Below are 22,986 nucleotides of genomic sequence, written 5' to 3' on the forward strand. Positions count from 1 at the left end.
TACTCGGGTACTTTTATTTCTACGTTTATTTCTACATTTCAACACTGCTGGTTTCAGCGCTTCACTTCTTCCAGAACTTCTTGTAGGTGTCCAGGTCGATGCCCTCGAAGGTTTCCTCCTCCTTGGCCTTAGGCTTGCTGGGGAAGTGGCGGCGCAGACGGGCCTTGCGCTCGGCTTCGGGCAGCGTGTTGCTGTCCAGGGGCATCTGGGGACACAGGGTGACACCCCTAGGACACGGCATGGAACCCCTGGGACATGGTGTGAAATCCTAGGGACATGGCGTGAGCTCCCAGGATGTGGTGTGGAGCCCTGGGACAAGGCATGAGACTCCTGGGACATGGGGTGAGATTTCCCAGGTACAGGCATGAGCTCCCAGGACATGGTGTGAGACCCCCAGGACACAGGGTGAGCTCCCAGGACATGGTGTGACACTGCCAGGACACAGGGTGAGATCCCAGGGACACAGAGTGAGCTCCTAGGACATGGTGTGAAGTGCTGGGACAAGGCATGAGACCCCTGGGACATGGTGTGACACCGCCAGGACACAGGGTGAGACCCCCAGGACACAGGGTGAGCTCCCAGGACATGGTGTGACACCGCCAGGACACAGGGTGAGATCCCAAGGACACAGAGTGAGCTCCCAGGACATGGTGTGAGACCCTCAGGACACAGGGTGAGCTCCCAGGACATGGTGTGACACCGCCAGGACACAGTGTGAGCTCCTAGGACACGGTGTGACACCCCCAGGACACAGTGTGAGCTCCTAGGACACGGTGTGACACCCCCAGGACACAGTGTGAGCTCCTAGGACACGGTGTGACACCCCCAGGACACAGCACAAGCTCCCAGGGACATGCTGTGACCGCCCAGAACCCATCACCAAACCCCAAGACAAGGCGTGACCCCCCCACCCTGGCCACATCCCCGTGCCCCGGGCCAGCCCCGCTCGCAGCCCGCGGCTGTGCCGGTACCATGAGGATCCTCTTGGGCTCGCCGTAGCGCAGGCGGGCGGTGGAGCCGTCGGTGCTGACGAGCAGCAGCGGGTAGCGGCGGCCGTAGCGCTGCCGCTGCAGGTGCCCGATGGCGGCGCGGTTGGAGTTGCTGCGGGCGCAGGAGGCGGCCCGGAGGCGCAGGGCGCTGGCGGGGGAAGGTGGCAGAGAGGCGGTGTCACCGTGAGGGCGAGCGTGTCACCGTGAGGGCGAGCGTGTCACCGTGAGGGAGAGCTCCCGCCCGCACCGCGGGCAGCCCGCGCTCACCTCAGCGCACGGCTCGCCGCCATCGCAGCCCGCCCTGAGAGCGACGGGGCCGGCTCACGGAGCAGCTGACACAGCCTGGGGACACCCTGGCGACAAGGAAAGGGGCTGGGGGGGTGACACCGCCGTGCCGCCATCGCTGTGAAGCTTCCACACGCCCTCCTCAGCGCGGGGCAGCATCATGACAGCGCCCGCCATGGTGTGGCTCCCCCCGCCCCCGCAATGGTTCAGCCCCACGTATCCACGTATCCCCCCCGCTCTCGCCATGGTTCAGCCCAGCTAGGTTCCCCCCATTCCCGCCATGGTTCGGCCCAACCACGTCTCCTCCCCCACATGCACCTTGGTTCAGCCCTCCCGCCTCTCTCCGACCGTGGTTCAGCCCCACTATGGTCCCCCCCATTCTCGCAATGGTTCGGCCCCACATCTCCCCCGCCCTCGCCATGGTTCAGCCTCGCTATGGCTGCCCCCATTCCAGCCACGGTTTAGCCCAACCACGTCTCCCCCTGCCCAGCCATGGGTCACTTCCATGATAGCTCCCCGCTCTCCCCGTCATGGTTCAGTCCCATCATGCCTCCCCCCACACCCACCTTGGTTCAGCCCTCCCACCCCTCTCCAACCATGGTTCAGCCCCATTATGGCTCCCGCCACCCCATCGTGCTTCGGCCCAACACCGCCCCCCCTCCGCTCCGCCGTGGTTCAGCCCATGCTGCCCCCTCCGTTCTCCCCCAACTCCCTCCCCCCCATTACAGCCCTGCCGGTGCTGCCCCCCCCCCCGCACCATCATGGTTCAGCCCCTCGCTCACCCCCCCCGCCCGGCGCGGCGCGTGGTCCGTCCCGCCGCCCCGCACTCACGTGACGGCGCGCGCCCCCCCGGGCCCCGCCCCCCCCGCGGTGACGTCAGGCGCGCGGCGGCGGCGGGCGCGCGCGGGGGCTGCCGGGACCGCCCCCCCCCTCCCCGATCCCCTCATGATCCTCGGGCGGATGCGCGGGGCGGGGATCGCCCGGGCGGGTGAGCGGGGATGGGGCCGGGGCTCGCATCCTCGGGGGCACGGGGTGCCGAGACCCTCGCAGGGGACGTGGACGCAGGGGTTGTGACCAGCCCGAGGAGCTCCGTCACTCACAGGGGTCCTCGGCTGAGTGACCTCGGGGCGTTCAGCCCCTCACGGGGGCTTGGAATGAGGAGTCCTGGCCGGCTCTGGGGTTCTCATCCCCTCACAAGGGCCCTTTGGCTGAGGGGGCCCAACCTGCCCTGGGGTGGCGAGCTTCTCACGGGGTTCCTCTGCTGAGGGGTCCCGGGGTGCTCAGCCCCTCCTGGGGGTTCTGCACTGATAGTTCTGGCTGGCAGTGGGGTGCTCAGCCCCTCCTGGGGGCTCTGCATTGCGGAGTCCTGGCTGGCCTTGGGGTGCTCAGCCCCCCCACAAGGGCTCTGCATTGAGGAGTCCTGACTGGCATGGGATGCTCAGCCCCTCCTGAGGGCTGTGCATTGAAGGGTCCTGGCTGGCCTTGGGGTGCTCAGCCCCTCACAAGGGCTCTGCATTGAGGAGTCCTGGCTGGCATGGGGTGCTCAGCCCCCCACAAGGGCTCTGCATTGAGGAGTCCTGGCTGGCCTTGGGGTGCTCAGCCCCCCACAAGGGCTTTGCCTTGAGGAGTCCTGGCTGGCCTTGGGGTGCTCAGCCCCTTTGGGGGCTCTGCACTGAGGAGTCCTGGCTGGTCTTGGGGTGCTCAGCCCCTCACAAGGGCCGTGCATTGAGGCATGGGGTGCTCAGCCCCTCACAAAGCCCTTGGGCTGAGGGGTCCCAGCTGGCCCCAGGCTGCTGAGTGCCCCATGGGGGTCTCAGTCCCTCAGCTGGGGGTGCTGGGACATTGAGGTGCCGAGCTGGGGGTGCTGATCCCCCACAGCACCCCCTGGATGATTCCCCCCACCCAGCCCTGAGGAGGCTGAGCTCTCCCTGCTCTGTCCTGCATGTCCTGTGTTATCCGCGTGGGATGGCAGAGGGTGGGACAGGTCACAGCCCCACGGGGCTGTCCCCAGGCTGGCTGTGTGCCCTCCCCAACGTCCACAGCGGGTCCCCGTGGCTGAGCTGCTCCGGGGTGGCTCTGAGGTGTCCCTGGCTGGATAAAGCAGACAGGGGTGTGCTTGTGGGGTTTGTGGGTGCTGTGGGCTGGGGTGAGGTTAGAGGGCTTTAGGGATAAGCATCCCTCTGGTATGCTAAAACAAACACCTGTGGGGAAGCGGGTGGTAAAACCACTCCTGTGTGAGCTTCACCTCTCTAGACCAGGTGGGTAAACTGGTTTTATCCTCCTGCTGGGTCCAGCTCCTCTGCTCTGGGAATAATGGGTTTGGAGCTCCCTGATTTCTGCAGTGACCTGGAGCAAGTGCTTGGTGTTCTGTCTGCAGCATCACCGCTCCCTGCGAGCCAGGGCTGCAGCCATGGAGGGGCTAATTAGTGCTCTGTAGGTAATTATTTGCAGGAGAAAGGTGGCTGAGCTCCAGCTCCGTCCTGCTGTGGGATGCTCTGCTCCTCACAGAATCACAGGATGGGTTAAGCTGGAAGGTTGGAACCTCCCTGTCTGTCACAGCAGGAGCTCTCTCCCTTTTTGGAACCTGTCCCAAATCTTACAAAGGTGGGGGTGGCACCTTTATGACAAACCTGCTAAAAATAGGGGGTGGGATGATAATCCTAATCCAGGAGCCCTTTCTCAAGGCTCCAGGGAAACCGTGCTTTAATCTTCTTTTCTTCTTCATAAGGTGGCTTTGCCTTCCCTGCAAAGCCTCTCTGCTAATCAGTTTTAATTTGTTTAACTCTTGTGATGTCTGTCCTTTGCTCCCCTGGTTGCGTTGCCACCTGCGAGGTGAAATCCAGGGTGAGTTTAGCAGCACAAGCAGGCCAGGGGCCATTCCTCACCTTGGGGACAACCTCCTGTGACCCCCTCATCTTTCTGCAGCCCTGAGGGGTTTATGTGGCTGTTTGTCCTCAGGCCCAGGTGTGGCAGCTAATTAATATTGTTAATTAGTCGGGCTGTTCTCTTGCTGATCAACTCTGCAGGGGTTTTGGTGGATTAGGCTGGATCCCAGCCCATTTTTAGGAACCCCTCCGTGCTGGATGTTTGCAGATTGGCTGCTCTGAAAATGCCAAAAATCTGACAAATGGGGGAATCAAAAACTGAGCTTCTGCCTCAAATAAATACACCTCTGTGCCATATGTGATGCACCAGGGCAATCCTGGAACCAAACACGAGAAGAAAAGCCCCATATCCACCAGATCTGGGGTTTGGGGGGTTTCTTGTTGCTTTACCTGTGGGGTTGGAGGGCTGTGGTGTTTGGGGAGCAGGGAATGAGGGCAGGAACACCGTGGGATTGCCCTGGGAGGTGGGGCTGCTCCATCCCTGCGAGGCTGGACAGGGCTGGGAGCAGCCTGGGACAGTGGCAGGTGTCCCTGCCATGGCAGGGGTGGCACTGGATGATCCTTAAGGTCCCTTCCAACCAAACCAATCTGGAATTGTGTGGAATTCCCGGTTTGCCGTCTTTCCTGCTGTGAGGGCCCTGCTCCGTGCTGGGATCCCGTGGCAGTGGAAACGCCTTCTGTTCCCCCTGCAGCAAGGGAAGGGATTCACGAGGGAGGCGGGAGGAAACACCTGCAAGGCTTTGGGTTTATTTTCAGCTGTTTTGAAAGAAGTGAGACGCGATCACACCCCAGGTGTCTTTTCTCTTAGCTAGGAGCATTTTGGGGAAGGAAAAGGGAGTGAAATGGGGGAGTGGTTTGATCTGTGAGCAGGAGGAGGAGGAGTTTTCCTGTCGCCTTCGTGGTGGTGGAGCTGAGGTGGAGCTGTGTGCGTTTGGTGCAAAGGAAGAGCAATGCTCCTGCAGAAGGAAGTGCCTGGAAGTGCTCCAGGTTGGATGGAGCTCGGAGCAGCCTGGCCTGGTGGGAATTGTCCTTGCCACGGCAGGGTGTGGAATTCGATGGTCTGGAAGGTCCCTTCCAACACAAACCATTCCAGGATCCTACACAGACTAAATCCTGGTGACTGCAGGGACAGGAGCAGCTTTGCTGTGTCCATAATCCCAGCCCAGCAAGGGCTGGCACCCCTCAGCCTTCTGGGGGTGCTGGCTGCGGCTTTGCCCCCCAGGAGAGCAGGGAGTGGAGGAGGAACCAGGGGGAGATTAAAGCTCAGCAGGGTTGTTCTCATTGGCCACCTTCAAATTGCAGCTCGTTAATTAAGGCTTTAGGAGCTCACAAATAGCCCGGCTCTGTCCCCAGGAGCCTGTGCTGCTGCCACTGCTTTCCTTGGCTGCCAGGGAGCACAAGGAAAAGGTAAGGATGTGTTTGCTCCCAGCCCATCCCATCCCTCTGCCCCCTTCCCAGTTTGTCTGGGCTTGGATGAAATGATTGGAAGCGATTTGGGCCGCTTTAAATTTCTGCTGGTGTTTGCTGAGGGCAGATGAAATTCTGAGGGAGATGAGGGGAAAGCTCTTTTCCTTCCGGCTGGGATCTAGGACTGGCATTTGTGCACCCAGCACGGTTCTTGTTGGCACAGCTGGGTCCTGGAAGGGAGCCTGGAGCACCTGGAAGTCCAGGCTGGCACCCCGGTGTCATGGTGGGGTTTTGGGGTGCTTGTGGAAGCTGGTGTGTGATGGAGCAGCATTGTCTCGGGGCAGATGTGTTGTGAAGCGCGTTGGGATGCCTGAAGGGGATGAATTTGTGTGGAGTGTTTTCCGAGGAATGCTGAGGGCTCGCCTGATGGATGATGAGGGACAGAGAGGAGGAAATGCTTTGTGCTGCTACGCTGAGTAGCATTTCCCTGGTGCTTTCTTCTGGTGTTGACCATTTAGGTGAAACCTGTGTTTTTTGGAAATTACAGGAGTTTAAGGACCAAGGGAATGGTAGGAAAGCCCCCACAAAACTTCCTAGAGTTTGTTCAACCTTCTGTTTTTGGGGTGATGGAGCCTGATCCGGCACTGTGCTGATGAGATCGGTCCTCCCAAGATTTCACCTGCAGCACTCAGAGCAAAAAAAAAAGAAGGAATAAAGGAATTTCCTTATGGATGATTCTCGACCGTGGGTGTTCGCGCCGCCCACGCTGCCGCTGTTGGCACCTCCTCAGCCTCCGTTAAACCCCGTCCCCTGGCGCAGCCCGGGATGAGCTGCGGTCACCCGAGGATCCTCGGGGGGCGGAGGGAAAAGTTGTGTAATGCTGCGGCTGTCGTGCCGCCCGAGCGAGGAGGGATTTGGGGCCGGGGATGCGTCCCGCTCCCGCAGGCGGGGTCAGGGCGAGGGAGCCCGGCGGGATTAGTCTCTGGTGAGACAGCATTTGGCTTAAGGCTCTTTGAGAAGTGGTGTGTAAGGTCAGGGTGACATTGCTATCAGCTAATTTAAAATGGAAAGGCGTTATCTGCCTCTTGGCTGCTGGCGGCCCGGGCCACACCCAGCCCGGGAGGCTGAGGAAATGAAATCATTGCTTGGTGAAAGTAATTTTTGAAATAGAAAGAACTTGTTTGATTTGTCCCACTCTTTGGTTTGGAAGCTGCTGAGGGATGAGGGTCCCCCTGGTACCCCCTGCACCTTTACACAGCATTTCTTCTTTCTCCCATGTGGATAATTCACCTTTCCTCCTCTCCAGAGACACAGGAACATAAAACCACTTTTTTCTTTTTCTTTTTTTTTTTTTTCCTTTATTTTCTGGCTGAAGAATCAACTGCAGCAAGTTGTGTGGCCCCTGGCTGCATTTTTTCCCACCAGTACCAGGAACTGATCTCTGGATCTCTTTCTTTCTTGCCATGAAACACCTGCAGATGGAGTCGGTGCTTCAGGAAATGTGGGAATGAACCCCTGGCATGTTCATGGCAGTGACTGCACCGAGTTCAGATGCTGTTGCAAGGGTTTGGGGGTTGGTGATAAAAAGTTTTACCTGCAAACTCTGCTTCCCTGTGAGAGGAGGGAAGGGACTGAGACTGTTCCTCTGTTCCATGATTCCAAATGCCACCAGGCACAAAAGAGGATTTTTTTCCTTTTAGAAAGAATTTTCCTTAGGATTTTGGTCCCAGTGAGACCCAGCTGTGAAAACAGCTGGCTTCAATCATCCCAGTGTAGTGGCAGCTGAATCCCAGTTTCCTCCTCCTTTGGGTTACATCCTATGAGTTTAACCTCAGTCTCTTGAGAAATGTTTCTGCACTCCCAGTACTTTTCATCAGCTCTAGGCCTCTGATTTTGCATCATTTCAGCTTTTCCTGCAGAAATTTGTACCCAAGGGTAAAGAATTGGTGCTGTTTTCAGGGGCTGAGCACTCCTGGGGATGCACAGCTGTGTTTCCACGGGTGTTTCTAACCAGACACATTTCTCTGTCTCTCCCCAGTCATGCAGGGACCAAGGCCGGTGGTTCTGAGCGGCCCCTCAGGCGCGGGGAAAAGCACTTTGTTAAAGAAACTCTTCAAAGATTATGAGAACGTCTTCGGCTTCAGCGTCTCCCGTGAGTATCCCGGGCTGGGCTGTGGAGGAGCTCAGAGCCTCCCTCTGTTTACACCCCAAATAATGGTGTCTCATGGTTTGGCTGTGTCCCAGTCTGCCTGCGGGCTCCTGTGTGGGAACCCAGGACATCCCTCTGGGTGCCCTGGATGGCCAGAGCCGCTGGCAGGGGGCTCTGAGACCCTGGCAGCAGCCAAAGACACACGTGGGGTTTGGATCTGAGCCCGTGGAGCAAATCACCAACTCTGTGTGAAGAATTACAAGCCACACACACAAGTTTAGGTGCTGTAGTAGAAGTAGCCACGAAGTGAAAGGAAGGATTTTTGAGTGCTGTACAGGGGGGTTTTAAGCCTTGTACGCAGGGGTCCAAGTTTTGTCCATGGGGGTCAGGGGTTCTGAGATGGAGGGATTTGGGTGTGCCCTGTCCTCTTTCTTTCTCCTTCCCAGCCTCCATGTCTTTGGTGATGTTGGCACTCACAGATTGGTTTAGAGTAGAAAGTCACCATTCAATATAGATAGTAGGCATTTGGGGAAAAAGTACAAACATGGAACACGTAATGTGTGATATAAAAGATGGCAGCAGCCCCTGGGAGGGCAGTGTGCCTTTGTCTGAGCTGCTGAACGGGCCACAGCAGTTCAGGGAGAAGAATCTTTTAGATAACCAACAATAAACAACCTTGAGAACGGACAACAGAGGACTACTGAGTCTTTCTTGGGAGGCACGGGTTGGAGGAGAGACTTTTCCATCTTTCAGGGTCACCCCAATCCAGGACATGAAACCCCACACTCCTGGGGATGTTTAAATAATTATTGGCACCTTTTACTCCTGGTATTGAGTGACGTGTCTCAGCTATGTCTGGAGTAGCACCTTTCCAGGTCTGGTGACTCCCCACATCTCCAAACACAACTCAGAGAGGAAACAAGACTCTTCTGAGTGATTCTTGACTGTGAAAGTACCAAAGTCCCCCCACATTTCTGCTTCAAAAGCTGTTTGATTTTTCCATGGAACTTTGTCAGGTGTTTTTAGATCCATTTCCAAAATGTGTTTTAATGTCCCGACACTTTGTGTACTGTAAAGTAAAACCTGTGCTTTGAGATCTGGATTCACTCCAGCATGAAAGAACAAAACACTGGATGGTTAAAAATCTAATGCTATGGGAGGAGAAAAAACCTGAAAATTATCCATTTTGTGTGTGTGTCATCCCATGCTCCTTATTCAACTGCATCTCTCATCTCACTCCAAACTAAACCTTATTTTCTCCCAAATTACCTCTTGATAGAGATTTTTTTCCTAGAGATCCACGTGCCACTTAGACCTTGGCATTTCTTTGATGCTGCACCACCCGTGGGTGATGTACAGAGTTTACAAGGCTGGTTTTTCTTTCTTTTTTTTTCCTTTTTTCCCCTGCAGATACCACAAGGCAGCCGAGACCCGGAGAAGTGAATGGCAAAGGTGAGCTTGTTGCAGTCAGGTCTGTCTCGTTGGACTCTCCAAATAATTCGGGTTTTCAAAGCCGGGCTCTCATTTTAGGTGCTCTGAATTTGGGTGAATTTGATTTTCCACAGTTCCAGGGAGTTCTGGGGAGATGTCTCCAATGGCCGCTGCTTTGGGAAGCGCAGCTGCTTAATGAGATGGTTTTAGCTGTATTAATTGCTTGTGCCCAGCTGTTTTCTCATGTATTTGCATATTTAAGAAACAACCAAATGAGGTTTCTTCTTCATTTCCAATGACAGTTTTCCCTCTGAAGTGACAGGAAGGAATTTCAACAGAAGATAGAGAAATATTCCTTTTTAGTTAGTTTGGTTTTGATGTTCCCTTTTATCTCCCTCCCTCTCATCCCATTCTGGTCTTTCATTAGAAATCCTTTCAAATGAAAGGCCTTAACGTTCCTGCTCTGATGTGTCCCACACCTGTAGGCAAGGGGCAAGATGTTCCCACTGCTCCAAGAATGGGAAAGGATATGAAAAATGGGGTACAGCAGATTTTTGGCCACACAGAAAACTCCAGAAAGTTTTGAGCAGGTGTTTGGACAGCTGGTGTGGAAGTAGGAAGTGAATTATTGTCTAAAACGCATTTTCAGTGTCCTCTCCCTGTGGGTGTCATTTTGACCATGAACTTTACCTTCAGAATGTTAATTTCTCTCCATTTATCCCGTTTGCCCTTCTCCAGATTATCACTTTGTGACCAGAGAGGAAATGCAGAAGGAAATTGATGCTGGTGAATTTATCGAGCACGCGGAGTTCTCCGGGAACATGTACGGGACAAGGTAGGTCAGGTGTCCCTGCCTGTGCCCCAGGGGCTGGAATTAGATGGTCTTGAAGATCCTTCCCAATCCAAACTCTTCTGGGATTCTAGAAAATAAATACAGAATCTCTCCAAGCCCCTGAGGATGTTCCTGCTCAGATGTGGAATAAATGGGGAGTCCCTCATGCTCAGCAGAAGAGTTGAAGTTCTCACCAATTCCCACCATTCTTTTCTGCTCCCTAAGTCATCAGTGAATTAAAATAAATGAGTGAAAAGCTTGAGGCAATTCCCCGTGTTGGGGAAGAGAAATTGTCTTTACAGCCTATAAAAGCCACCACTTGAAAAACTAAGTGGAGAATGAAGTGCCTCTTGTGACCCAGATGGAGCATCCATGTTCCATCCAGCATCCTTCAGGAGAGTCAGTGGATCTCTGCAGAAGGGAGTTCTCAGTGGGTTTGCTCTTTGCTGAAGGTTGTTTCCATGTTTCACAGAATCCCAGGGTGGTTTGTGTTGGAAGGGACCTTTAAGATCATTGAGTTCCAACCTCCTGCCGTGAGCAAGTAGCTGTTCTCCAGGTGGTGAAACTCTGCCAAGGCAGGAGTTTATGCACATCCCACCCATCCTGTGGGACAGTCACGCGTGATCCATCCCCGCACCTTCCAGCATGGCTTTGCCAGCCTCTCTGGCAGGAGACAGCAGCTCCCTGCTCCACCCGCAGCAGTGACACTTGGAGAAACTCTTGATCAAGAGCAGAGCAGGCTCTGTCCTTTCCTGCCACAGTTTGGGGAGCCCTGTGAGGTTCCCCCGCTGCTGGAGGGGTCACCCCAACACCCCCATGGCTCTCTGACCCCTTCCCTGTGTGCTGTGTCCCCAGTAAAGGAGCTGTGCAGGCCGTGCAGGCCCAGAACCAGATCTGTGTCCTCGACATCGACATCCAGGGCGTGAAGAACATCAAGAAGACGGAGCTGAACCCCATCTACATCTCGGTGCAGCCGCCGTCCATCGAGATCCTGGTGAGCGCCCGCCTTGCTTTGCCGTTAGCACTTAGAGGTAATCAGCTCTGCAGCCACGGCTGCCCCTCCCCTCTGCAGGGCCCTGCGCTAGGTGGGGAGGACATTCCCAAGCGTATCTCCACCCAGGCCAGCTCCCCAGCCTCTGGCTCTCAGGGATGAATCTTCCTGTGTTTTGTTTTTTGAGTCCTTCCTCAGTGTTTTCCACGCCTTGGTTATGGACTCCATTGCAGCACGGCTGGTTTTTAAACGAATTAATTGTGCTTCATGCTGTGCTGAGATTTGCCTCCACAGTTAAAAGTAAACCCAGGGAGGCTGTTCTGTGCAGCACCTTAAACTCTGTGCCCCTCCGGTCTTACCCTGTGTAAGTGATTGCAGCGGGACTCTTGCAGCAGTGAATCACTGTCATGGCTCAGAGAGGGATGAGGACACACGAGGACAACTCCTGACTCTCCCCTCTTGCTCTCAGTACATCAGGCAGGCTCTGTTTCTCGTTGAGTTTGTGGAGGAGGAAGCCAGCAGCACCAGATGCCAGAGCCCAGCAGAGAGATCTCATTTCCAGCAGTACCTGGAAAAATAAATAAATGAGAGGGAGGTAAAAGAAACCTGGGACCCTGAACTGTGGGTAGGAGATCTCAAGCCCAGTTCGGCCACTGGTTTGCACTGGGCTGTGAGTGAGGCAGGGTGTTCTCACGTGCCCCTGGTCACAGACAGCACTGGCCTGAGGGTGGGGGTGGTTTGTGCCTGCAGCTTTCGGAACACTCATTTCCTTCATGTCTCTGTCCCTGGGTTTAGGAGAAACGACTACGGGACCGAAAGACTGAGACAGAGGAGAGTTTACAGAAGCGTTTGACTGCAGCCCGCGTGGACCTGGAGCTCAGTGAGTCCTTGGAGAGGAGATGCCTGGGTGATCTGGGAGCTGGTTTTGGTGGCGACGTCTGATTTGTGCTCTCCAGCAGCGCTGGCAGGGCTTGCCATGAGCTGAGTTGGATCACTGCTGCATTTCCCGCTGCAGTTCCTTGGGGGTGGTTGGCAGAGCGGTTCATTAGCAGCAGCTGATCTAATAATAATACTGAATAATCTTATTAAAATGCCATGGGACTTTGTGCACGAGAGCTGACAAAGGGAAGAAAAATTGTCCTCTAACTCTGTCCTCATCTCCTTGCCCAGGTAAAGAGCCTGGGCTGTTCGACCTGGTCATCATTAATGATGATTTAGAAAAGGCCTATTCCCAATTGAAGGAGGTGCTGCTGGAGGTGAGTCCTTGGGGATTTTTCCCACCTCATTCCTGGGCCAGGCAGGTGAGGGTCTGTTCTCAGGCAGCCACAGAAATGTCACCTCATCCCACACTTGGTCTGCTTTGAGCTGCTGAGGGACAGATTGAGTACAAGTGATGATGGATCAGAGAGTGGGAAATGAATCCAGCACAATCCTGAGCTGGGGCAAAACAAACATTCATCCCTGGGTAGCAGAGAAGGGAATTCCTTTTTCTGGAGCTTCCAAGTCAAATCTTGCCTTGTCCCTAAAGGTGAACTCAGGGCTTGGCCCTGCGATGCTGTGGAACTGATCTGAGTTGTTGGTCACTCCTGGCCTCCTAAGCTGTGAAACCAGGAGTTGTTTCCCAAAGAGTGGCAGGTTCTCAGTCTCTTTCCCGATCTCCTTGCAGGAAATCAAGAAGACCGAAGAATCCAGGAAGTCCTGAGCTGGCCCTGCTCGGGCGTTTCAATTTTGCACATCATTCCCGAAGCACGTCACAGCGTTTTATTCCAAAAGACATTCCCTTTAGGCTGCTCCTACCCCCAACTCACCCCCTAGGATGTTTATATTAAAAGGAAAGAAAAGGAAACCTGGTCATGCTTGTGCTTCTGTTCACTGCTTGCTCAGCACGTGCTCCCTCAGGTTTGTACCTGGATTCCTTGGGAGCTGCCAAAGGGCTGAGCCCTTCTGGAAGGCTGTAGAGAAGCTGTTGGGCTGATGTGCTTGAAGGCAGCAATAAATCCCTTTTCCTAGGGGGAATCCTCTGCATCCAGTAGCTGTTGCTCGTACAGGTCTGTGTTCTGAGACCTAGAGAGCTTTGCACTTCATTTCCCAAGTTTTCTTTAGCTTTAACATTGATGTTTTCGTGAAACATCCAAGTTTGGTTCCTCCAGCAGAACATATCCTGAATATCCTTGGGTTGGTTTTTCACACTGTGAGAACTGTGGAGCCAGGCTGGGAGAGCTGGGAATGTTCCCCCGGAGAGGAGAAGCTCCAGAGAGACCTCAGAGCCCCTGCCAGGGCCTGAAGGGGCTCCAGGAGAGCTGGAGAGGGACTGGGGACAAGGCCTGGAGGGACAGGACACAGGGAATGGCTCCCACTGCCAGAGGGATATTGGGAAGGAATTCTGGGCTGGGAGGGCGGGCAGGCCCTGGCACAGGGTGCCCAGAGCAGCTGTGGCTGCCCCTGGATCCCTGGAAGTGCCCAAGGCCAGGCTGGATGGGGCTTGGAGCAGCCTGCTCTAATGGAAGGTGTCCCTGCCATGGCAGGAATTGGAGCAAGATTGGCTTTGAGCTCCCTTCCAACCTAAACCGTTGTGTGATTCCATTCCACGGAATGACCAGTCTGTCACAGCTCCTGTCCTACAGGGGGTGACTTCAGCTGCTTCCCCCCAAACCACAAAGCCCCACGAGCAGCTGGGCCCCGCAGTGCCAGGCTGGGCTATTTTCTCACCCAAACCACACCTTACCAGAGCAGGTTTGTACCTAACACTCCATTTTTGGGTTTCATCCTCTACACATCCCATCCCTCCTGTTTGTCCAGCTGCTCTGCAGCACCTCTTGGTCCAGGTAATCTCCAAACCTCTGTCCTCCACCTTACGGACAGCAAGCAGAAACCCCCCTTGGGCCACCCTTGTAGTACCTCACATTCACAGCCACGATTTGATGATTATTTTGCTCATTTACCTTTCTTGGACAGGTTTGATCCATCTTTCCTAGATTTCCTAGAAAACATTGCTTCCTGTTGTGGGTTTCCCACTGCTTGGTTCTGGAATTGGCTAAACAAGCAGCAGAATCCTGTGTGGATTCGTGGTGTGAGCCACGCAGGCTTTTCCTGTGCCATCAAGTGATGGGCTCTGATTATTTGGCTCTGGTTATTTTCCCTTCTGAATCGTGGGATTTTGTTACAATTTGAGGGACATTTGCGTTTGCGATGGGAGAAGGTCTCCTCTAGATGGCAGAAACGGCAGCAGGAACGCGCTGGAGCCGCGGAGCAGCGGAGCAGGAGGCGCAGGACACGGCGCCCGCCTCAGTGCGTGGCTCTGCGGCCACCGCGTGGCACCTGCGGGGCTGTCACCCGATGGAAGTGCCCAGCCGCTCCCTGCCGATCCCTCCTCAGCGCCCCCGGCCCGGCCTCGGCTCATCCCGGCGGGACAGGTGAGTGCCCGGTGGAACGGGAGCGGCGGCAGCTCCGGGGAAACGGGAACGACCAATCCTTTGGGTGGTTTGTGTCCCCCTTCCCTGCTGAAGGGGAGGGAGGGGAAGGCTGAAATGTCCCAGCCTGTTGGGGTGCCCTGCTGTAGCTGCTGTGTGTGACAAAGCAGAGGGAGAACGCCTGGAATGCTGGAGCTAAGGAGGTGACAGGCTCGAGGTGACAATGTCCATCGGGATGGCAGGGGGAAACAGTGGGAGTGGGTGGTGGAGCCAGGCTGGTCCCCAGGCAGGTGGCACAGCTATAGAGCATCAGAGAGTCATTTTGGGTGCTGTCAGCAGTGCCCCTCTCCAGGTTTGGTGTTTTGGAGGGGCCGTGCCGTGCATTGAATCCCGAAGCTGGGTGGGTGAAGGCACTTGTTGAAGTGAGTTTAATTCCTGCACCCTCGAAAATGGGATGGCTGTTTTGTCAATTGTGTTTGCAGCCGTAAATGCCTCTCTGGATCTGTGGGTTTGGTGCTGGCTCATTGGGGTATTCCATTCCCACATCCATGGAGCAGGCAGGACCATGCTGAGCATGGCAGGTGTCAAATGCTGGGCTCTCCACATCTGCAAACATCTGCTCCCAGTGCTCCGTGTGGGGCTGGGATTGAGGGATCAGACTGGAAAAGTGAGGATACAGGAGCCTTCCGGCCCAGGGGTTCTCTGTGATTAAAGATGCTCCTCCTGGAGGAACATTTTCCCACCTAGATCTCCCAGGCAGGAAGGTGCTGTTCCCCTCTTGGGGTACACCCAAGGGAAGGAACAGGCCTGCTCCTGGGTTGCTTCCAGAAACGTCAGAAATAGGGATTTTATATAACTAAATATTCACTGTTCTGTCAGACTGAGATAAATTTGGACAGACTTCAGCTTTTTTCAGCTGAGATGCTTTGGGAAAAGTGGCAGCACCTACATCCCTGCTGGGGGAGGAAGAGGAGGGCAGGGGATGGTAAAAGCTGGGATGAAACCTGCCCTGGGAGCTCTCTTGTCCGTGGCTGAGGATATTTTGGAGCCGATGCCAAGAAAATAACAACGCCCTGTAGCACTTTTGCTTCAAAGCTGTTGCTTTGCAGTCATTGCATTGTTTTTTTGCTGAATCCAGGCTGACATGTTGCTTTTGGGGCAGGAGCTGATTATCTTCCCCCCCATTTTTCAATTTTCCTGCTGACCCAAGCTCTTTGGCAATAGAAACACTCCTTCAAGGAGTGAACGTGGGGTTTGAACTCAGAGGTCACCTCTGCTCTGACCCAGCAGCACCAGCCCCTGCCTGGGAAGGATATTGTGCAGAGATTCAGGAGGGCAGGCATTCCCTAAAGCCCAAACCACCCAAGAAAAGCTGGAGCCACACTCCAGGACACCTTGAAGCAGCCAACATTAGCCCAAAGCCCGTTTGCCCCCATCCTGATGAGCCCAGAGACTTGTCCTTGTCCTTGCCGTGGTTTTCCTTGGCATCTCAGTGCCGTTGGAGGCAGCTCTGATTTTCAGGCTTCCTTCCATTCCACTGCAGAAAGGCACCGCAGGGCAGAGCTGGCCTGGCAAATAATTGGGCAGCTGGCGTAGAAAATGAGCAAGGAGGGGAAGAAGGAGCAGGAATAACCCTGATTTTCCTGCTTGTCCATCAGCGTCCGGCTCGCTCCGCGCGCGTCTCCCACGGCAGCGCTGGGATTGAGCAGCACAGGTATGGAAGTGTGAGGGGATGTGCTCGTGGTGGGGCACAGGGAGGGTGTGCTGTGGGTGTCTGAGTGCTGCCAGAAGTTATCCTGTGAGGAAAAACTCCTGGGATCTTCTGGAGAGGCTGTTCAGTGGGGGAGGTCGTTAATTCCCACCTTTTTTGGCAAAGACAGCTTTCCTGCTCCATCTGTGACGGAAACGTCTTCTAGGAAATCCTCCAGCAGCCTGCATGGCTTCAAACAGGAGAGCAGGGAGTTGGGGGTCTCATCCTCATCCCTCCACAGTGGAGCCCCCTGCCCGTGTTCCCCAATCCCCCAGGGTGCAAAAACCTCTGGCAGCTCCCAGCTGCTCCAAAATGGATAAAGAGCAATGGAACGGTGGGAGCAGAGGGAGGTGGGCTTGGGATGGATTTCCCCAGCCATGTGGATCCTGGGCATTTTTCAGGAGGCTGCAGCTGGGCTGGGTGGTATGATCCATGCTGGAATATCCTGACGTCCCTTGTGCTCTCCTACAGGGCAGGGAGGTGACTACCACGCTCCAACTGCTGCTACCTCACTCTGAGACTCCAGCACCACCAACGCCGACCACAGGTAGGTCCCATTACCCCACACCAGCCAAAAACCCTCCCTGGGATCCATGCGGGACTCAAATGGAGCCGTGACAGCGTCCCTTGGCCGTGGCACTGCTCCTCCAGGGCTTTTGGCCAGAGCCAAATTTGCTCCTCCAGGGCTTTTGGCCGGAGCCAAATTTGCTCCTCCAGGGCTTTTGGCCATGGCACTGCTCCTCCAGGGCTTTTGGCCGAAGCCAAATTTGCTCCTCCAGGGCTTTTCTCTGCCTGTGCTGCCGCTGGGAAGGAAGTTGAGCGGGAGGACGGAATTTTCTGCCGAGCGTGCCGTGGCTCAGGGTGCCCCAGGCTGCTCGTAGGAGTTCTGCCCGTCAGCTCCACGAGGCTGAGAGCGGCCCTGGCAGCTGGCTCAGGGGCTGGGCTGTGCCTGCCTTGCTGGGCGCTGTATTTGGGTCAGCCACATCGACTGCATGTGCAACTGTGTCATCCCTGGAGAGCGCGGGACGCCGATCCATACCCGCGGCCGGCTCCGGCCGGCATGGCACGCACAGCCTGGCATCCTCCCCCTGCCCAGCCCTGCTCCCAGCCTCCAAAACTCAGGAATCCAGTACAGGCTCAGCTTTTTGCAGCAGCAGCTGGCACTCTGCTTGTCCCCGGCCGTGCTCCAGCCCTGTAAATAAGCAGAAGCCATCTGCAATTCCCATTGTGCCGTGGCAACTGGTACAGCCACCGCAACAACCGGATGCTTGTGGAGTCGGGGATGCATCCCCCTCCTGAGTCCAGCCACAAAAATGAGGGAAAACAGGATGTTTTTCTGCATTTTTCTTTCCCCATCTCTGGAGATGCAAAAAGGGGATAGAAAGAAGGGAGGCAGAAAAGGCAAAATTTCAGAATCCAGGTGGAGCTGGGCAAATATAGATTTGTATTCCTCAGTTTTCACATAGAAGGGTTTATTTTGTTGAAGCCATGTGGGGAATAAGAACCCTGGAGCTGGGTCCAGTGAGCACAGGGAAGGTGCCCAAGCCATCAGCCCAGTATTAATTCACAGATATTCCCCTGAAGGATCAGGGGTTGCTGCTCCTGTTTATATCACTTCTGGATGGAAAACAAAGTGTCTGTGTGGTGGGCATTGAACTTTAGGGATGGCCTGGCTCCTTGATGTGGGGTCAGCATGGAGGTGATGGAAAAAACTCAAAAAGCCAAGAGCAATGCTCCAGTCACCACCAATGTGACTGGATATGCTGGGTATGGGATGAGAAAATAGAGGGGATTTATTATTTTTCCTGGCTGGAAGTACAGAATATGTGAGCTGCATCCCTTGCTTTGAACGTGGCTGAAATCCTGGGATGCCTCCTGGATGTGGGGGCATGGACTGGAGGGAGAAAACACACCCCAGTTTGGGTGGAGAGGGGAAACTGGTGCCAGAGCAGAGGGATAATCTCCCTCCCTGGTGGGGGGAAGGTGATCCCATGTGGAAACCCAGGGCACTGGGAATATTTCTCTGTCTGCTCTGGGGTGCCCTGACCCCCAGGGCAGCACTGACTCTGACCCTCATCCATGGAGAAAGTTTCCCAGACTTCAAGATAGACTGGAACCCACAGAAGTGTGAAATGGATTATAGAGAGCAGTGTAGGTGAATCACTGGGTGAGAAATTGAGGTTTTGGGATTTTTAGTGTGTTGTGGATGGAAGCAAGCTGGAGGGCACAGGGTGTCCTCCTGGGTTTCCTCTTCATGCTTCTTCTTCCTCCTTCTCCATGGGTTTGGGTGGCATTTTGGAATGGGGCAGAAAAGTCCACATTGCTCTGTGGGATCAGTTCTTGGGTTAAAGGGGAAAAGAACCCAGGTGTCAGCTCTTAATTGGACAGTTTAGTCTGAAAAGGCCTTGGAACAAGAGATTGTTGGCCATTTTGTGCCTTCTCATGAAAAGCTGCTGAACTCACGGCAGTGAGACTGTTTTACTGATAAGAAATAATCAACACCTGAGTCCCAACATGAACTACTGTCTCAAGTGCCTTCAATCCAGACCCAGAGAAACCCACAGCTGGAACCAGCACAATCCCACACCTTCCATCCATCCATGTGGGTCGGGCTCCTCCTGCCTGCTGCAGCCCGACCCACAGCGAGCCCAGCGATCCCTGCCTCCCAGCTGGGAACATCCCCCTGCTCCCTCCTCCAGGGGCTGCCTGCCCTCCCTGCCCCTGCCAGCATCCCCGGGAGCAGCCTGCCTCCAGCACAGCCCCATTTCTCGGTTTCATTTGTCTTTTCATATATTTTTTTAATATATAATTTTTTTCCACCCTGTCTTTCCAAGCACAGGTGCTGCTGCTCCTTGGCTCATCCCCCTGCTGCTTCACCCCACAGCATTGCTGTGGTGGCATCTCTGGGATCTTTACTGGGCTTTTTTTGGGCTGAAACCCAGCCCTGATCCCTTTTATCCTGCAGGGAAGGCATTCCACTGATGTTCTTGCAGCAGCTCCTGGTGTTTCCAAAGGCAGGCAGGACCTTCTCCTGTGCTCTGTCACCAGATGTGCTGCCTCTCTGGGCCTTGGGTGCCCCTGGGAATGTTTTGGCTCTGTTTTCTCACCACTTTCCCATCGAAGAGTTTTATTTATCAGTGGAGTCTCCCTGCTGAGCCTCCCCTTGTGCAGCCCATCCTCCAGCCCTGTCCATGCTCCCTGCGTTTCCCAGAGCAGCTGTGGCTGCCCCTGGATCCCTGGCAGTGTCCCAGGCCAGGCTGGAGCACCCTGGAACAGTGGAAGGCGTCCCTGCCATGGCAGGGGGTGGCACTGGGTGAGCTTTTAGGTCACTTCCAATCCAAACCATCTGGGATTCTAAGATTCCTCCAGCTCCTCAGCGTGCTCTTCCCCTGGAAGCAGCATCCAGATGCAAACTCCTGCAAGGATCCCAACGAAATCCCCCTGGGAGCATCCCTCTGTTTGGTCAGTGAGCTGTGAACTCCTGTTCTCACCCCAGTCCTCCCAATTCTGATTTATTTCCCCCAAGATCCCATTTCCTTCCTCTCCTGGAGGAACCTCACCCCAGTGCTGCTGTCAAGGCAAAACTGGGATCCAGAACAAAGCCTGCTGCTCCTCTCCAGGGGGGGCACGAAGCCCTTCAGGAGCTCTCTGGTGGGACAGGAATTTGTAGAAAATTTTTAAAGTCTGGTAAAAGATTTGCACAGTATATATTTGTATGTAAATTTCGAGATAAAAAATGTTGATTTAGAAACATTATAGAATAATGTTCTATATTGTTGAGAGAGAAATGGAATTAGAAATAATTTTAAAGGATGGTTTTATAAATAAGAGTAGATATTTTAGAGAAACAGAGCAATAAAAGCTACATTATAGTAGAACTCTGAAGTCATTTTAGATTATTAAAGTATTTACAGTGTAGTGTTTTAAAGTTAATAAGTTAAGAAACCCTTGTATTGTAATTAAAAATAATTTCTGATTATAATAGTGTAAATTATAATGTCTGTATCATTTTACTCTTCACATAAAATTAAAAAAAAAATTAAACCACTTCTCAATTACTCTAAGACTACAATACAAGTTTTTAAACCACTCCTCAATTACTCTAAGTAAAAAAAAAAAAAACCCTTAATCCACCACTCCCCGAGGAGCAGCAGCTTCTCCCCGTGCCACCAGCCGCAGGAGCGTGGCAGGGAGGGGACAATGGTGCCATTGACGGGACAGTGGCACTGTGCTGCCCCATTGTGCCTGGCAGAGCTGCCCGGGGCTGACGGGCTCCTCCTTGGCTTTGTTGCAGGGCTGAGCTGGTGCTGCCCAGGGCTCTCCCTCCCAGCCTGGGCTCCGGGAATGCGCTGAGCGTCCGCGGCTCCAGCGGCTCCTCTTTCCTGGCTGTGAAAGGTAGGGCTCTGCGGGACCCCGCGTTGTCCTCTGTCATTGGAACACAGCTCCGTTTGGTGTTGTGATGTAAGGGTTTGGTACTATGGAGTAACATCGTAATTTGGCATTAAAATGTAACATAATTTGTTATTGTGGCATAATATTAAGAATTTGTTATTATGGCATAACATAAAATGTGTTATTATGATATAACATAACATAATAATTTGATGTTATGACATAATAATTTGATGTCATAACATTATAATTTGTTACTATGATATAGCATAACATAATACTTTATTATAACACAACCTAACAATTTGCTATTATTATATAACATAATAGTTTCATTTGTTATTATGGCATAACATAATAATTTGTTATTGTGATATAGCAAAACAATTTGTTATTATGATATAACATAACAATTTTCTATTATGATGTAACATAACATAATTTTCTATTATGATATAACATAATTTGCTGTTATGACATAATAATTTGCTGTTATGACATAATTTGTTGTTATAACATTATAATTTATTATGATATAGCATAACATAATACTTTATTATAACACAACATAACAATTTGCTATTATTATATAACATAATAGTTTCATTTGTTACTATGACATAACATAAATATTTGTTATTATGGCATAACATAATAATTTGTTATTATGATATAGCAAAACAATTTGTAATTATGATATAACATAACAATTTGTTATTATGATATGATATAACATAATTTGCTATTATAACATACCATAACAATTTTCTATTATGATATAACATAACATAATCATTTGTTATTATGATAAAATAACATAATTTGCTATTCTGATATAACATAACAATTTGGTATTATGGCATAACATAAAAATTTGATGGCATAATAATAATTTGTTATTTTGACATAACATAATTTGTTATTATGATATAACATAATCATTTGTTATTATAACATAACAATCATTTGTTATAACATAACATAATCATTTGTTATTAAGCTATAACATAACATAATCATTTGTTATTATAACACGATATAATAATTTGTTATTGTGTCGTTAATTGTAATGGAAGTAGTATTGATTTTTTTTATTTAGCTGATACTTTAATTGGTTTAATTGTTTTAATGTTATGTTTGAGGTAAGTTGAGGTGGAAATAAAGTTGATGTAACTCGTTTTGTAGGGTTTTAAGGTTTGAAATTATTATAGGTTTCTTTATTATAATGGGTAAATTTTAAAAAAAAATATGGTTTTATGTTTTGTTTAGTGTTTTTTATGGTTTTTCATGGTCACCTCCTAAGCAGGATGGATCTCTCTGGGGGGTACTGACAGGGTGAGATTGTGGATTTGGGAGCAAAAAAAACCTGGGGAGGGAAATGAAGTTCGTGACCCCGGGAGGCTGTGCCACTGTTTCACTGATCCTTTAACAGATTGTGCATTTATTATATTTTATATTTTGCATCTGTAAAGGCAGCATTGAGAGCCACGCAAATGACAATTTCTTCCTAAGCCTGCAAAATGCTCTGCATTAAATATTTGCATAAGGTACAGAAATCCAACTCCACCTGGGGTCTGGAGAATCCCTTAAAGTTTGAACCCAGGATTTTGCTTGGAGCCCTTTTATACAAGGCTGAGTGAGAGTTTGCTCAGAGTCTGATACAGAGCAGGGCTGAGATTTTTTTTTAGGAGCGTATTTAAGGTTGGTTTTGAGCTGTGTGGTTACAAAAACGGATTTCCCCATTAATTTTCTTGCCCAAAATTCCTTGAAATCCTTGGATTTGGGCGGAACTTTGGGCTCGTCACTGCCTCAAGGGCAGCAGCAGCTGCAGGAGCAAGTGCTGTGGTGTTGCCTCTCTCCTCCCTCCTCCTCCTCCTCCATCCCTGGAGCATGCCAGGAGCTGATTTCCTCTGGAAAACTCCTCCTGGGATCACACAACCCCTGCCCAGTCAGCCAGGCTGTTCCCAGCCTGTTCCTCTCCCAGAGCAGCTGCAGACCACAAACACGCTTGAAAAATTAAATTAGGGGATGAAAACTTGGCTGCCCCATCCCAGCTGTTCTGAGGAGCAAGGACATCCCTTAAAATTTCCTTCAGACCAGGAAAAACAAGTTATTTTGAGGAGTTTCACGTGGTGGGAGCTGCTGAGGACGTGCCGAGGGTTGTGTATCTTTAAGAGATGAAGAGCCGCCAGATTTTCAAGGTTTAGGTCCTTCTTCATGCCTAGTTTGTTCAGTTTTGGGGTTTTCTTTAACTGCAGCGAGTAAAACCTCAGTGATTTGGACTCCTGGAAGCCAAATCTCCCCTCACGACACGGGGCCTTTAAGGAAAACATCAATTTTTGTGAGGTCAGCCATGGAATCATGCGGGCTGGCAGCGGCAAGGAGCAGATGACAACGTGCCAGAGGTTGTGGCCTCTGCGTGGGGCAATTATTTAATCCCTGCTTGTGGGTGTGAGTCAGGGGCA

The 22,986-nt window shown here is 52.4% G+C and overlaps 3 protein-coding genes across 8 annotated transcripts in view; 2 read left to right on the forward strand and 1 right to left on the reverse strand.

Annotated features, from left to right (window-relative positions):
- MRPL55 (mitochondrial ribosomal protein L55) lies at positions 1-2,127 on the reverse strand. 3 transcript variants are annotated; one of them, XM_038127667.1, is made up of 4 exons: positions 2,106-2,127; positions 1,257-1,342; positions 972-1,137; positions 1-205 (listed from the first exon to the last, which is right to left on the reverse strand). In XM_038127667.1, exons 2-4 carry the CDS (start codon positions 1,277-1,279, stop codon positions 62-64), a joined length of 333 nt encoding a protein of 110 aa, XP_037983595.1. In that variant the 5' UTR covers positions 1,280-1,342; positions 2,106-2,127; the 3' UTR covers positions 1-61. The 3 variants fall into 3 exon arrangements, with proteins under 3 accessions (XP_037983595.1, XP_037983594.1, XP_037983598.1); XM_038127666.1 differs by having other exon boundaries at positions 2,057-2,116; XM_038127670.1 differs by lacking the exon at positions 2,106-2,127 and having other exon boundaries at positions 1,257-1,361.
- Positions 2,128-2,146: 19 nt separating this feature from the next.
- Positions 2,147-12,820, forward strand: GUK1 (guanylate kinase 1). Of its 2 annotated transcripts, none has more exons than XM_038127664.1 (8): positions 2,147-2,262; positions 7,605-7,718; positions 9,126-9,167; positions 9,885-9,981; positions 10,834-10,972; positions 11,765-11,849; positions 12,140-12,225; positions 12,636-12,820. In XM_038127664.1, the coding sequence occupies exons 1-8, from the start codon at positions 2,220-2,222 to the stop codon at positions 12,669-12,671; spliced, it is 642 nt and encodes a 213-aa protein (XP_037983592.1). In that variant the 5' UTR covers positions 2,147-2,219; the 3' UTR covers positions 12,672-12,820. The 2 variants fall into 2 exon arrangements, with proteins under 2 accessions (XP_037983592.1, XP_037983593.1); XM_038127665.1 differs by lacking the exon at positions 2,147-2,262 and adding an exon at positions 5,110-5,566.
- A 569-nt stretch (positions 12,821-13,389) lies between these two features.
- The window catches only part of GJC2 (gap junction protein gamma 2), a 41,285-nt gene continuing 31,688 nt past the window's right edge, over positions 13,390-22,986 (forward strand). The window contains exons 1-4 of one of the 3 annotated variants that reach the window (XM_038128838.1): positions 13,390-14,382; positions 15,923-16,093; positions 16,601-16,676; positions 20,424-20,524. The gene's annotated coding sequence lies outside the window, so the exon portion shown is untranslated. Of the gene's footprint in view, positions 14,383-15,922; positions 16,094-16,600; positions 16,677-20,423; positions 20,525-21,694; positions 22,927-22,986 lie in introns of those variants that run through there. The other 2 variants (XM_038128839.1, XM_038128837.1) reach the window with 2 other exon arrangements.

Source organism: Motacilla alba, chromosome 2 (assembly GCF_015832195.1).
Source record: "Motacilla alba alba isolate MOTALB_02 chromosome 2, Motacilla_alba_V1.0_pri, whole genome shotgun sequence".
Classification (NCBI taxonomy): domain Eukaryota; kingdom Metazoa; phylum Chordata; class Aves; order Passeriformes; family Motacillidae; genus Motacilla; species Motacilla alba.

Bases quoted from the DNA above. Each gene is read 5' to 3' on its own strand.
- MRPL55 (XM_038127667.1), bottom strand. From the start codon at position 1,279: ATGGCGGCGAGCCGTGCGCTGAG. The intron at 1,138-1,256 runs GTGAGCGCGGGC...TTCCCCCGCCAG, and splicing joins GCGGCGAGCCGTGCGCTGAG to CGCCCTGCGCCTCCGGGCCG. The intron at 206-971 runs GTACCGGCACAG...CTGTGTCCCCAG, and splicing joins AGCCCAAGAGGATCCTCATG to ATGCCCCTGGACAGCAACAC.
- GUK1 (XM_038127664.1), top strand. From the start codon at position 2,220: ATGATCCTCGGGCGGATGCGCGGGGCGGGGATCGCCCGGGCGG. The intron at 9,168-9,884 runs GTGAGCTTGTTG...GCCCTTCTCCAG, and splicing joins CGGAGAAGTGAATGGCAAAG to ATTATCACTTTGTGACCAGA. The intron at 11,850-12,139 runs GTGAGTCCTTGG...CTCCTTGCCCAG, and splicing joins CCGCGTGGACCTGGAGCTCA to GTAAAGAGCCTGGGCTGTTC.